General features: G+C 38.0%; 1 protein-coding gene across 8 annotated transcripts in view; it reads right to left on the bottom strand.

The window, feature by feature from the left end:
• LOC127411292 (autophagy-related protein 2 homolog B-like) overlaps nt 1–12,471 on the bottom strand; it is a 37,636-nt gene that overhangs the window by 11,661 nt on the left and 13,504 nt on the right. For 6 of the 8 annotated variants that reach the window (XR_007892244.1, XM_051646758.1, XM_051646760.1 and 3 more), the window contains exons 21-35: nt 11,881–12,053; nt 10,094–10,244; nt 9,728–9,927; nt 9,337–9,417; nt 9,040–9,146; nt 7,582–7,674; nt 6,770–6,840; nt 6,600–6,676; nt 4,620–4,790; nt 3,577–3,709; nt 3,027–3,229; nt 1,100–1,329; nt 858–972; nt 403–594; nt 184–285 (exon numbers count right to left, since the gene is read on the bottom strand). Coding sequence is in view for 7 of the 8 variants with exons in the window: in XM_051646758.1 (XP_051502718.1) it covers nt 184–285; nt 403–594; nt 858–972; nt 1,100–1,329; nt 3,027–3,229; nt 3,577–3,709; nt 4,620–4,790; nt 6,600–6,676; nt 6,770–6,840; nt 7,582–7,674; nt 9,040–9,146; nt 9,337–9,417; nt 9,728–9,927; nt 10,094–10,244; nt 11,881–12,053 (2,099 nt within the window). In the remaining variant the exon portion in view is untranslated. The remainder of the gene's footprint in view (nt 1–183; nt 286–402; nt 595–857; nt 973–1,099; nt 1,330–3,026; nt 3,230–3,576; nt 3,710–4,619; nt 4,791–6,599; nt 6,677–6,769; nt 6,841–7,581; nt 7,675–9,039; nt 9,147–9,336; nt 9,418–9,727; nt 9,928–10,093; nt 10,245–11,880; nt 12,054–12,471) is intronic. The other 2 variants (XM_051646763.1, XM_051646761.1) reach the window with 2 other exon arrangements.

Genomic DNA, 12,471 nt, shown 5'->3' with positions numbered 1-12,471 from the left:
TTTTTGTTAAATGTGAGCCAAAATCATCACAATTAAAAGAACCAAAGACTTAAACTACTTCAGTCTGTGTGCATTGAATTTATTTAATACACGAGTTTCACAATTTGAGTTGAATTACTGAAATAAATGAACTTTTCCACGACATTCTAATTTATTGAGATGCACCTGTATATTGTTCTGTACCTGGTCAATGTTCAGACGGAGAGGCATTAGAGAAACACGCAGGCAGCACTCCTGTGGTGCCTGTCCAGCCTCTGGTGACACATGCAGGGCTCTAATGGTTAACTAAAACATAAAAGACAATACACACTCATTTCAGAGTAAACTATTTGTGCAGAGTACATGATACTTAGTATGTTACAATCTAAAGATGAGGCGACATCTGTGTGTGTTTAATCTCACCATGTTGGAGTGAGCTTTTCTGGGCATCTCTTTACTAGAGTACAGGTAGAGGAATTTATTCATCATAGAGGAGGCCAGTCTGTCTCGTATCTCCAGATCCTGCACTGAGAACACCTGTCTAGACACTGGCTGCTCCAACAAATCACCTGCCTCTGGAGCCATCTGAGGATATACCTCATGCTGGAACCGTACCTGACAGAAGACATAAGGGATTTTATATATATATATATTATTATTATTTTTTTTTTCATATACATTTTATATATACTGAATATCCATAAATGTGTTTATTTTCATTATTCATTATGGCTTTTATTCTAGAAATCTATGAAGAAATTCCATATATTGTGTTTGTGACTTAAGCAGGCAGATAAACAATTCAAGTACTAAAAACCTAAACCTCAGATTCTGCATGAAAGAGAAGTGCTTTTGCATGAAGGGGAGTGCTCTCTGACCTTACTGAGATGAATCTCCATCAAAACATCAGGATTTCTACCCCATCCTCCAGCACGAGAGCCTTTTCTAGCCTGTCTTAAAGAAGTCTGTGATGGAGAGCTGTGAGGAGTGCACCTACACACACACACACACACACACACACACACAAAAACATGCTATCTGAATAAACTTGATGAGTGTGCGGCTTCATTTATATGAAGCATGACTTTGAATGTGGAGTGGCCCAACTCCAAACACGTACCCTCGACTGCGAGCTGGTGAGGAGGAGAGTGCTCCACCACCAAAGTCCTTTCCTCCGTAGAGGTGCCACACCACAGAGATCTCTTTGACCAGGTATCTGACTTCAGGCACAGGGAAGTGAAGTGGCCCTCTGTTAGAGCTGCAGCCCTGCAGAGGAACACTGAAGTGGTCCTCCTTCACAACGACAGGCTCAGAGGTCAGCTTCTTAACCATGGGCTCCTCATCCCTCTCCTGAGAGACAGGAAACATTAATCAAGTAATATGTCTGCAAGATAAAGCTGAGGTGTGTACATATTTGTATAGGTTTCAATTCTTTTCTCCTATCCCAGCTTAATATGCAGAGATGGGGGGGAGTATTTGGGAAACCTGTTTGATAAACAGTCATTGTTTTTTTTTTTCATGATACTAATATCACAGAAATTACTTCAACTCCAGCATAATGTATATTAGTATTCCTAAACACCAGAAGAACTAAAGATTAGAGTCAAATGTGGGATGGTCCAACAAACTTTGTGCTGTTTCTGGCTGTGTAGGACCATCCGCTCTGCATATCCTTCAGAATGATCCAAATATTAGGAAAGAGTGGCTTTAGTTTATAACAAGTTCCCTGATCATTTCAGTCAGTTTGTTCAGCTTATTTCAGCACAGATTGTTTTGTGAAGCTGTCACAATAACCCACAACCAAAGAGTAGGCATCGTTGTTCATAACACATGCAAGAAGCAAAGTTATATAGAAGTCTTAAAGGCACAGCTGTAAATAACAGCACATTTAATTTTAGAAGTCATGAAATGATCATGATTTTTTCACGACTGGTAAAAATAAAGATTTTCCAACGCTAAATCGGTTTTCTTCATTTGAACAATTTCGATAACGATTCTTAAATCCCAAGGTTTATCTTTTACTCTATGCGGCAACCCTCTACAAAGTGAGTAACTCACTTGCATATGCGACCAAATTTTGCACTATGCGCCTAAAAATGTCTGTGATTAGCCACTGGCTGGTAAATATTCAGATTTCTCTTACCAGTGTTTGAGTAGTATAGTGGTAAAGAAGTTCAGCAGTGAGATCCTTTTACTGCATGTTGAGAGTAAAAATTTGGTTTGACTCAATCTGTGTGTCCAAAGATGAGATGAATGCAATCTATTTGTCATTGAATAATGTCTCTTTTCATATCCTTTCTGTTCTTTACAATCAGTTGTTGATTAAAAAAAGAAATATTTAATGCTAATCACACATAGCACGGATATGCAAAAGAAACAAATCCCCTCTGGTTAATATGCTCTCAATGGCTGATGCTGGTAGTCTTAAAGAGACAGTACCTCTTACGATTTAGTAGAAGTTAGCACGTGTTCTACATGTCAGTGTAAATCCTTGTAAATAGTATAAATTATGCATGTAAACGACAAACATATAAAAAAAAATATTTATGCAATATCATATATGCCATTTCAAGACATTTATTGATGGAATAGACTAAAGCTAAAATGTAACCAATATGATGCAAAACTAATGCAAATATAATTTGTAAAATTAATATTTTTCAATTGTACCTACAAGGGTTACCTAAAAGGTTAGAAGGTCCCTTTATAATTAACAGCATTAGCTGAGAGAGAATTTCATATGCAAGCAAAATGGACATTGTAACTGTAATATACCCATATGAATCGATACTGAAATACTCAAATCTAAATAGGAATCGAAAGCTTGTGAATCAAAATCGAATCGGGAAATCTGTATCAATACCCAGCCCTCCTGTTTATACTTCAAAAAAATTGAAATTTGTAAGTGGACTTAAGAGAAAAAAAATGAAACTTTATAAAAAGCATAATTTGACCCCTTTAAAGCACACACTTCTTGGAGGGTTTAAAACAGCCCCTTTCAAAAGCCCCTCCAACTTTCTGAAATACATTAGCAGAGATGAACTCACCCGTTCTCTGGAACCAGGTGTGTCCAAGATGCAGAAGTCATCAGAGTCGTGGGGCAGGGAGGGGACAGGAGGGGAGATGAGTGGGGAGTGCAGGGTGGGGTAGGTGGGGCTCGGCTCCTGCCCTAGATTTCCACTTTCATCAGGGAAAAGGAAGAGATCGGAGTGGGGTGGGTCATGGTTATGTGAGTGATCTTCACTGACACCTATACCAGAGACCGACAGATTCATTGTGAGACAAATCAAGGCATGCTATGAACTAAAGAGGAAAACTCTTTAATCTATAATTTGAGCAGGCCAGTCAAGTTTCTCCACATCAGACTTACCATTCTACTAAAAATCTTTGTCTAAGGAGATGGTTTGGCAGTATGCTTGATTTTTGTAACTGTTAGTAATGGGTGTAGCTGAAATAGCCAAAAAAGCCAAACCACAAGGGAGTACACGTACTTTTGGCTTATCATTGAGGTACAGCTGTGAAAATATTGTCTAATTGAAAAATTTGGAAAAGCCTTCAAAATCAACTTAAGAATGAAACAAAAATAGTGAGTCTGACCGTTCTGCTGCAGTGTATGGCTCTGCAAGCCGTCTGTGTCTTCCATAGCATCACACATAAGATCCTGAAGAATCTGCTGCTCTTCTTCAGGAAGTAAAGGAGTATTCGCTGGTGGTCGACTCACTGCCTCAGTCTGAATAACAATAAACATGTTCATCATGAATCACTCACAATCAACAGCTCAGTTAAAGAAATAGTTCACTTTAATTCTTCTGTGCAACAAAAACGAGAAACACTTCACAATATCCAGGTTGCTGTTTTCTATAATGGGTACTGAGGCTGTCAAGGTCCAAAAAAAAAATAAAAGCACTGTAAAAGCAGCCCATATGATTTACATATGCCCTACATTCCAAGTCTTCTAAAGCCATATGATAACTTTGTGTATGCTTGCTTAGCTTCTCTGAAAATCTCCCCCTTCACCATAGCTCTCAAATCTTTATATTCAAATATGGTATGGAAAGATGCATTGCGCAAGCAGAGCTAATTTGGCATTGTAACATTTGACACCATAGATGTGTAACCTGGTGCACTTTAAATTTAATGCTGAAGTAAGTAATTTCTGAGCCACTAATGTCACCAAACTGAATTGCAAAAATAAACTTCTAAGCGGGTCGCTCAAAATAAACAGAGCAATTTTCAAAGTGCCACAGAAAGACAGTGCTTACAGTTTTTGAGAAAATTAACCTATGAATGGCTTACTAAAAGCTGTCTCCGCATATCAAGCTGAGATAGGAAAAGTATTTTAACAGAAAAAGTTACATAATTCAGCTTTAAATGAATGTGATTTGCAATTTGAAATCTATGATGGAGGGAAAGATGTTTTAGCAAATAACAACTATTTCACTATCGCATGGCTTCAAAAGACTTGGGTTTGGAACATCATGAGGGTGAGTAAATGATAACAAAATGTTCATTATTGGGTGAACTATCCCTTTAAGGCTTAATAACAATTTAACTATGAAAAAAATCAGGCAAGGTTGGTTTTCAAATGATTACTTTAATAGTAAACAGACTTGCAAAGAATGATTTGCAATTGAACTGACCTTCACTATTTGCTTAGTGCTTCTGCTTTTGTGCTCCAGTCCAGAAGGGGGAATTAGGTCCCCATAGCTAGCAATGTACTGAATAAGGTTCATGAGTGCAGCACAGGAGTCAGAGCAGGTGCGAATGTGAATAACATCACTTGAGCAACGCAGCTCAAACCTTGGCTCTGTCTAAAGACACACACACACACAAAAAAAACAGCACATTTATAAGGGGAAAAGTCTGTAAATCAGGGTAGATCTAAAGGTAGATCAGGGTTCAATAAAAAGGAAGGCCTGCACCCAGTGTGATAGAGTTTATGGCAAACTGAAGGAATTGTCTCGTTGTCACTAAATCTTACATTTGTTGATCTTATACATGTGTTATCATGCCTTGAAATTAATTTGTGTTTAATGTGTTCAAAGCCTAGTGTGACCACCCCTAAATTGGCAGACCTATGAACTGCTCATAAGAAAATTATGAAACTTGGCACACTGATAGGGGTGGGTTTGAATATCTCTGACAAAATTTGGAGTTTCTAGGACAAACTCTATAGCACCACCACCAGATCAAAAATTCACTTTTCGTTTGTGCACATCTTTTGAACTATTTGGCCAAGAAACAAAATTATTTTTTGCCTCTGATTGATTACCCTCCTCCTGATGATTGCCATCTTGGATAATTATGTTTGTAATTGTTTTGCTACTATTCCTTCAAACTTTGTCCAATTCGCACAAACTGGCTCAAAATGATCTTCTGACTGAGCCACATAGAAATGAAGATGCAGAATTTTGATTTTAGCCGTTATTGAACAGTTATAGCAACGCAAATTTAACAAGGTTGACGTGAAATAGTCGGATTTAAAATAGCTTTGTCGGATTTAAAAGAAAATTGGTTTGCATAATCGACATTAGGTCATCATGTCCTGAGGGTACCTGAGCAGTTTGGAGACAGCATCACCTGTAGTTCAAAATATAACTAACCAATGCTTTGGTGTGCTGACTCTAAACTTGGCATGTCTCTTTGCCATCAGTGAGACATGTCAACTTATGGCACAGTGTGTACATTTCTGGACTAAAGTTCTAAAGGTTGGAGGAAGATCGCCACCCAAGCAAGTCTTACAGTTTAATTTTTATAGTACTGGAGCTCTTTGTATTGTGCTTCCAGAATGGTTGCAGGGCTGTCCCCAGTCATTGCTGCTTGCAGGTATTTTTCTTCTTCTTCTTCCTTTTTCTCCCCAATGGGAGTGTAAGGCAGCACTATGAACCGTATATAAGAAAATGATGATATTTGGCAAAGTGATAAGGGTGGGTATGAATAGGCCCTTGACCAAGTATGAGGTCTCTAGGCCAAACTCCACAGCACCACCGCCAGTTCAAAAATTCACTTGCGTATAAATTTGAACTGTTTGATCTAAAAAGAAAATTTTCAGATTACTCTTTTATGGTGATTGTAATGTTTCCCTTACATTAAAACTCTGCCTATTACGGTGGCCAAGATATTGGATTGTGATGTTAATTGTTTTTTAACTACTCCTACAAAAAATATCTCAGATCATCTTCAGACTGACCTGCATAGAAATGACTGAACTAATTTTTGATTTTCATCTTTGTCTAAAAGTAACACCAATACAAATTTGACTGTAGCGATCGCTGTGCTTGGCTGTGCTGACTCTCAGCTTTAAATATCCCTTTGGCGGCTGTCAACCTTGTGGCAATGTGATGCAATGGATAGTGCACAGTAACGTGGACTGGAAAAGTACGGGTTTGATCCTGCCCAGGGGTGACCTGCAAAGTGGAGTGGGTTTGCTTGGCATGTCATATACAGTCTAAAAAATATACACTGCTAAAAATAAAAATTAGGATATTTGGTGGTGGGGCCAGTGAAACAAATCTGAACTACAGCAGAAAAAGTCCTTACTGTTGAGACCTGTAGTCAACTCTAGAGTGTCCTTTTGCATGCTGTCTTTTTTAATTCTTTTTATCAGAGTACCTTCATACCATTTTTCCGTCCGTTCCTGGTTTGACCGCTGTGATTCTTAGTTCTAGAGTCCCCATATCAACCACCTGCACATAGTCTGAACATCAAGACACAAGAACAAGACAATAAGACCAGTGTCATTCACCGCTAGACATGTTGTGATACAGCACTGATGTGTATGATTCCTCACCTCGAGCCAGATTAACAGACACAGCATTGATCTTGTCAGACAGAAACAATGCAGCCTCATCTAAAATTATTCTAAAGGGGAAGAAAGTATGAGCAATTAGCAAAATAACCAATAAGCATTCAGTCATAGGAACATGGAAATGACTGGTGCTGAATAGTACAATCATCTGTAAATGCAGTGGAGATTCACTCTCATGCTGAAAAGATGCATCGTTGCTCATTGTATTACATGTGCTTACATGATGAGGGGAAACCATCTAAAACACCTGAAAAACCAGCACACTTTGATCTCTGAGACAGTATAATATCTGTGAAAGCTGCACAAATGATTATATTAAAAATGCACAATTGATTATATTAAAAATGAAACTGAGGTATAGTATACTGTAATGTGGTAAACTGAGTTGACTAGTGCATTCTCAAAATGTGGCCCCATTAGAAATTCCAAATGCCCCTCCACGTATTTCATCCTGGCGCCAACTCTGACTAAACCACAAAGTGTGCGCTCGCTTGATGCAACAACCGCTCCACATTAAACTGTGTGTTTATTACGATCCTCTTTGAAGTGTTTCTAAAGTGCTCACGTGCACTGGCCAATTAGGTTGTTTCAATATGTCTCTGTCATTTTTCAAACGAGTTTCATCATGCAACACATTTTTCATTGGGCTGTAAATTGACGTCACTGACAGAGCTTCTCTGTTATCAGCACACATATTAATTTAGTTGTCGATGATATTTATTATCGATAATTAGCAATTTTATCGATTCGTTTTTGCAGCACTAGCGCTGATGTTGAGATGATTTGAGCTCTACCTGAGAGTGGAGGAAGAGTGATCTAAAGACACACTTCTGGAGATGCTGAAGTTCTCCACTGTCAGCAGAGATCTCACAGGCAAATACAAGGGTCTACAGAGAGAAAACTACAGCTTAGTATTTTCTAAAGCATTCTTTATCACAAAAAATACATATTTGTGCAGATTACAGGAAAGACTGTACAGAGGCAAACTAACACTGTAAATTAGGGCTGGGCAGTTTAGGTCAAAAATTATATCTCAATATTTTTTAAGCCTTTGACCATATGCTAAATATCAATATATCCTAAAAATGAAAATTATTTTATCATTTATTTACCCTCAAATTGTTCCAAACCCATATGACTTTCTATCTTCTGTGGAACACAAAGGATGTTAAACAGTAACCATTCACTAACATTCTGTCTAACATTAACTTTTGTGTTCCATGGAAGGAAATCATATCAGTTTGGAAAAATGTGTGAGTGAGTACATGACAGAATTTTCTTTTGGGTAAGCTATTCCTAAATACAAAATGTAAGCAAAAATTAAATTTTAAATAATCAAGGCACATTTTCCACTGCATGTTTCAATTTAATAAACACAAAATGAATGATAATTAATCTATATGTGCCATTTGTTGTATGTGCTATAAGTGTTGCAAAAAAACACCAATATTCACCTACTGTACCTCAAAGGGATAGATCACCCAAAAATGAAAGTTTTCTCATTTACCATGCCATCCCAGATGTGTATGACTTCATTCTTCTGCAGAACACAAATTAAGATTTTTAGAAAAATATCTCAGCTCTTTAGGTCCTCATAATGCAAGTGAATGGTGACCAGAAATTTGAATCTTCAAAAATTAGATAAAGGCAGAATAAAAGTAATCCTTAAGACTCCACTGGTTAAATCCATATCATATGAAGTGCTATGATAGGTGTGGGTGAAAAACAGATCAATATTTAAGTCCTTTTTCTTTTAATCTCCACCTCTGACCAGCCCCAACCATTAGGTGGCGATATGCACAAAGAATGCAAATTGCCAAAAACAGAAGAAGAATGTAAGTGAAAGATTTATGGTAAAAAAGGACTTAAATATTGGTCTGTTTCTCACCCACACCTATCATAACGCTTCTGAAGACAAGGATTTAACCACTTGAGTCATATGGATTACTTTACGCTGACTTAAATGATTTTTGGAGCTTCAAAGTTCTGGTCACCATTCACTTGCATTGTATGAACCTACAGTGCTGAGATATTCTTCTAAAAATCTTATTTTGTGTTCTGCAGAAGACAGAAAGTCATACACATCTGGGATGGCATGAAGGTGAGTAAATGATGAGAATTTTTGGGTGAACTATCCCTTTAATACATGACTCCAAATAACAGTCATTAGAAAACTTAACAGGCCTGATAAAAAGTGCACTGAGATTATTGCAATGTTGCTTAATTTCACATATTTTTTGCAAATGCATCACCTGTAATCAAGGGAGCAACTCCACAGGTGCAGGTGGAGGGTGGAGACTGATGATAGGGGGGTGTAGCCAAGCACTGGCTCATCTGACACATTTAAAAAGTCAACTATCTAATTGGGAAGAAGACCAATAATGTTTAGCACAGATACAGTCACTGAAACACAGTCAGTTTTATTGTATTTATTAACTGAGAAGACAACTGTCGTATCATTATTTCAATCGTGAGTTTTCATGACTTGACTGATCTTACTGTAGAAGCTTTATATTTCCGGTCATTTGTATGAGGTCTTATGTCGTTACCTGGTCGTACCAACCCAGATTTGAAGGCACCACTTTGTGCTGCAGTGTAACTCCCCTCATGCCAATGGCAACGAGAAACTCCTGAGAACACAGCAACACATCACAAGATCTCACCAAAAATTTCAACTACTCAAAATGGACACTTTATGAAAATAATGACTTTCAAGAAAATAAAAACAGCAAACAGAGCTTAATGAGGACTGTACTAAGTCATAATTAATGATAAAATGCAGTCTAGAGGTTTACTACTTCCAAATTGATGGAACAGTTTTTGATCACAGCAACACTGAATTACTTTGGGCTACATCAGGGACACAGAAAACAGCTCAGTGTGCAATTATGTTGAATGTTGAAACTGGATTTGGGTGTAAAAACAGTTGATATGGCTCACCTTGACACTGCGCTCAGTGTTGTGGGGGAAGATTTTAACAGCGACAGACAGCATGCTGTGGGGCTCTAGACTGAGCCCTTCAGAGGGGGATGCCCTCTCTGGGGCAGATTCAGATACATACATCACAGGCTCCAGCCAATGAGGGCGCATCCTGCAGGGCAGATCAATACTCCACTCAGGTGGATCTCCATCCACTGTACCTGATTAATTCAAAAACAAAGATTTTAAAGAAATATACACTTAAAGTACATCATTCACATTCTGTAACTATATTAGTCCAAGCACATTTTTTGCCTATACTGTAGAAAAAAAAAAAAAAAAAAAACCAAAATAGGTTCAGCTGAGGGTGCCTATGTTTTTGGTTACCGTGGTGATAGAGGCAGGCCTGAGATGTGTGGAAACAGATATAATGCTGGTCATTGTAGCCCTCGTGCTGCATCACACCAAACAGCGTCCCGTTTTTTACCTCCATCCAGAACTCTCCATGTTTGTTTTGTAACACGCTCTGATCATCCTGCTGGTAAAACACGTTTTTACTCAAACTGCCTTTAAACACAACTCACAGGATTTACTCCACTGCACGTGTTGCAACCAAACATGCTATATACTACTATACATACTACACCACAGTGTAGGTGGGTGAACCTTATGAAGCCTGTCAAGAACATTTCTAGGTCATATTTCACCCAGAAAACAAAATACAAAAAATAAGAAATTATATTTTGCGTAAAGGACGCGAAGCCTGTTTTAAATGTATGTGGTTATTTTTTGCATTGTGACATTGTTTTCAGGAAAAAACATTTCCATTATTATAATACAGTAATGAAAATCATTCTGTCCAAAGACGTTTTAAGTGATGACTATGATCCAGCTATATTCTTGACAGATTTAGCCAGGAATGAATTATATTCATGACCATGTAATCGTTCCATGGCTATACAATGACTATATATCGAATTGCTGTCTTCGTGCTATTTAAAGGGGTCATGTCATAAGGAATCAAATTTTCCTTGATATTTTGACATATAAATGGTCATTCTACATAAAAACATTTTGTAAATTTCAGAACTCAAAACTTAATCCCCAATGCAATAAAAGCATTTATTGGAACCAAGCTGCAAAATGCCTTGTTCTCTACTTCCGTGACTTCCCTACAACACTAGGGGGCCCATTAATTCATGATTGTCTCTATAGCAACAACATCAATGCCTACTTTACATCATCGCACCCTTGGCCCCGCCCACTGGTGCTCAGTTCGAAAGACCAAGGGATAGACAGACCTAGTGTGGCCTACTAACTATTCCTGAACACCAAAGGGGACCCATCTGGACTATTTTGAATTATTTTTGTATATAAACATGCACTAGACAGACATCTTTGACCTTTGTCATGTATCTAGCAGTGCTTTTAAAAAAGCGCAATGCCAACCCTTTCATTCAGCTGCTGCATCTTGTTGTTTTGAGCACAAACTCGTCCTGGACGCGTTCTTTTGCTAATCTGTGCTATTTTTAATTGTTGTTGCATGTAAACATGCACTAGATGGACGTCTTTGACCATTTTGATGCGTTACCGGTGATGTGCGCATCAATGCAGGATGATACTTATGTATGATCGTCACCATGCTTTGGACGATGTATGTGCATCGTATGGATGTGTCTTTAGCATTTTTCAGCGTGGATTGTATGTTTTTTGGGCTTATATCAGCGTGGATTGCTTGTGAACCAGTCATAATATGATTCAAGCTTAGCAAAGGAACTGTTATTGAAGGGTGCACTTGGACCCAATCGCAAAAACATGAGTAAACAGTTTAATTCATGAATATTTCAAATGTCATGATTGTTTGATAGTTTATGGTGCTGAGTGTTAACAGTTGTGCTTGAGTGAACAGTTTAATATATTCGGATGCAATGTGTTGGATGTGCGTTATGTGTAAACCCTGAAATTTAGTTATATATTGTTGTGGAAGAGTTTCAAATATGACTGTATTTGAGGGGCTGTACGAAGGCCAGAGACAGGTTGCAAAATGATCATATATTACTAAATTATGACTGTTTTGGTGAAAAACAACTTACTAACATTATCAATGGACCTCAGGGAAGATAATAAAATTATTTAAAAAAGAGTGTCATGACTCCTTTAAGCGGGTGTAATACCTTAAGCTGTGTGTTTACAGCCAACAGGCCATGGTTCACAGACAGCACAATGGAGAAGAGGCTCTGTGAATTCTTAGGCTGAATCTTACTCCTCTTCTTCCTCCTGTTCCTGTAGCCCAGTTCAGCAGGAGTGTAATACTGCAGGATCTCCTCCTCAGAACCACTCTCCTCCTCTAAACATACACACACGTCATGAAAAAAGACCCCGCTAACAGGCACTGCATGTCAGATAATATCAATCTTAAGATCTTTGAGTCTCAATCTTGAGTCTCTGGGTGCAGGCAATAAGATTAAAAGTATTGCATATTATCCAAAGGAGCGGTTCAACCAAAAATGAAAATTCTCTCATCATTTACTCACCATCAAGTCGTTCCAAACCCGTATGACTTTATTCCTTGAAAAGGGGAAATTTTCCATGTAATGAAAGTTTATGAGGATCCAGGCAGTCAAGTTCCAAAATGACAAAAAGCACCATAAAAATAGTCCATTTGATTTGCATTCTTTATTCCAAATGTTCTGAAGCCATACGATAGCTTTGTTGTGGAACAGACAGAGAAGTCATTATTCACTGAAAATCTTTTGAGTGAGATA

Source organism: Myxocyprinus asiaticus, chromosome 20 (assembly GCF_019703515.2).
Source record: "Myxocyprinus asiaticus isolate MX2 ecotype Aquarium Trade chromosome 20, UBuf_Myxa_2, whole genome shotgun sequence".
In the NCBI taxonomy this organism is placed as follows: domain Eukaryota; kingdom Metazoa; phylum Chordata; class Actinopteri; order Cypriniformes; family Catostomidae; genus Myxocyprinus; species Myxocyprinus asiaticus.
This window is presented reverse-complemented; position numbering and strand designations above follow the sequence as displayed.